This window comes from Pinus tabuliformis, chromosome Q, assembly GCF_031772625.1.
Source record: "Pinus tabuliformis cultivar Carrire ecotype Pingquan chromosome Q, CPIR1, whole genome shotgun sequence".
NCBI lineage: Eukaryota > Viridiplantae > Streptophyta > Pinopsida > Pinales > Pinaceae > Pinus > Pinus tabuliformis.
Genome location: NC_142296.1, coordinates 1,089,566,604 through 1,089,568,973, shown reverse-complemented (window position 1 = coordinate 1,089,568,973; position 2,370 = coordinate 1,089,566,604). Strand labels below are relative to the sequence as shown.

Here is a 2,370-nt window from a genome sequence, read left to right as displayed (position 1 = left end):
AGCATGGGTGATGAAGACCTCGTAGACTATGAGGCGGACCCCACGCCTCACCAAGAAATCTGGGCGCATACGAAGCGACCTTCTATGAAACCCTGGAGTGTTGAGCTTGCTTCTGAGACAGCTGCCTCATCCCTACAACCGCATCTGCCGCTCTCAGGGAAGAAGAAATCCTCGGATTTTCACCTGGCCGACTCTCCGGCCCTTGAATGCCCGCCCCTTTCTCCTGCTACGCTCCATTTACTGGGTTCCTGCTTACAGACCTCGCCTTCATTTGATTCTCCGCTCCTGAACCCTACTCGCCCTGCATTACCAAAGCCCCCACCGCCTCCGCCTCCTTCGACCTCACTTTCACCCTCCGTCTCATTTATGCCGTAGAACCCACAGGATTCATTGCGCCCCCCCCATTCTCTCCTCCCGGGCACTAGCGGTATTGGACCTCGCTTCCCTATCCGCTCGGGCTGTTTTAATACTCCACTGCTTCCGGTTCGATCTGCGGGATCCGCACAACACAGTTCATCAGATCCGTGCCGTAAGCTCCTAAAGGACCTCCCCTTTGGTAAGCGCTCAGAGAAATTGAAAAAAGGCAGGTGCCTTCGAGCTATAGATTCTGATTTCAACATCACCTTTGGCGAAGAAGCTCAGATGCCAGATGTTTTGGAAACTGCCCGTAAAGTCCTGGTCGGCAGGGTAAGGGGTCGTACCTACTCAGTGGAAAGACTCAAGCTATGGGCGGAGGAGATATGGGGCACTCGTCTCAAAGAACTTCCTGAAATCAGAGTCCTTGCGAGGGGCTGGTTCGTATTGCACTTCCACAGGCCTGAATACACCCAATGGATTCTCTCCCAATACTGGCATATTGAGATGGCACCAGTCCTGCTTAAGCGCTGGGATCCTCTCTTCAACCCGGAACGTGAACAATTGGGGGCTGGACCCATTTGGGTTCGTCTTCCTGGTCTGCCCATGCAATTTTGGACCCCGTATGACTTCAAGAGAATAGGCGATACTCTAGGCACTTACCTGAAGCATGACAAATCCTATGAGAAATCTGGAATCATGACAATGGCACACATTCTCGTTCACCTTGACACTAGGCCAGGACTGGAGGAGAAAATCACCCTGCATCACAGACATTTCTCGCGCAAGCAACTACTGGACTACGAAGGTGTTCCTTTTCGATGTCGAAGATGTCATAAAATTGGTCATCTCTATAAGGACTGCCCACTGAATTCGGGGGTGACTTCCGAGGACACCAAAGGCCCTAGACAGCAGCCTACAGTGGATCAAAACATAGGAGTTAATATTCCTATGGAAGGGGAGCAGACTTAACATGAGACTCCATCAAAGCTGGCTACCGAAGGCGCCAAGAAGAATACCAGAAGAAAGGCTTCATCTACACCTGGGCCGCCTCGTACCCGTTCCAAGACCGCGGAGACTGCTCCAGCTCATCCGGGTAATGTTACTGTTCCCATCAGTTCTCATAATATTTCTGATGCTATGCATTCTGTTATGCACTCTTCTTTGCGGTCCCCTCAATTTGATCAAGTACACTTTCCCTCCATCCCCTGCACCATTGCTCCCCCTCCACCCACCTTTTCCACCACACCCTCCCCTCACAAATTGGAGCTGGGCCTTCCCGAACCCTCTTCCTCTCCGGTCGGCTCCGGATCACACCCCTACCACCTCAGACCCCGGGCTCGTTCCAGACTGCTTGGTCTGGGATCATCCCCTAGACGATACCGCAAGCCAAAGAGGGGTAGACCATCTAAAATCAACACTGCCATACAAAATGCTGTTGCTGATGTCGCCCAGGGGCGACAGTATACCATTGAACGGGCACTTAGAGCTATTGAGCCCCTGACCTGTGGTTCCCCATGATCTGGCTCTCCTACAATTGCAGGGGACTAGCCAACCCCAAAAAACGTTTGGCTCTGAAAAGGCTTATGCATGAATCAAGATGTGATATAATATTCCTTCAGGAAACCTTATGCACTTCTGAGGTGGCGGTGCGAAACCTACAGGCTCTTCTCCCTGGCTGGATACTCCATGGATTGGATGCTAGCGGCCGATCTGGAGGTCTTGTCATTGGCATTAATCCAAGAAAAAGTAGGCCTCTCTCCATATGGGGGGGGGGCAGAGGCTTCCTCGGCATGGACATATTCATGGGCGATTTGGGTTTACCTATCAGGATTATTAACATTTATGGCCCCAACCAAAATAGGCTATCTTTCTGGCAAAACTTTCTGAATGGCAATCACATTACACAGAATACAGTGCTGGGGGGTGACTTCAATTTCTCCCTGGGGGTTGGAGAATCCCGGGGGCATCATGCTCAGATTGATCCTATTGCGGATCAAATGAATATGTTAATTG

The 2,370-nt window shown here is 51.3% G+C and overlaps 1 protein-coding gene across 1 annotated transcript; it reads left to right on the top strand.

Annotated features, from left to right (window-relative positions):
- Positions 1-642: 642 nt before the first annotated feature.
- On the top strand, positions 643-1,326 carry LOC149223311 (uncharacterized). Its single transcript, XM_089387865.1, has one exon. The coding sequence runs from the start codon at positions 643-645 to the stop codon at positions 1,324-1,326; it is 684 nt and encodes a 227-aa protein (XP_089243991.1).
- Positions 1,327-2,370: the final 1,044 nt, after the last annotated feature.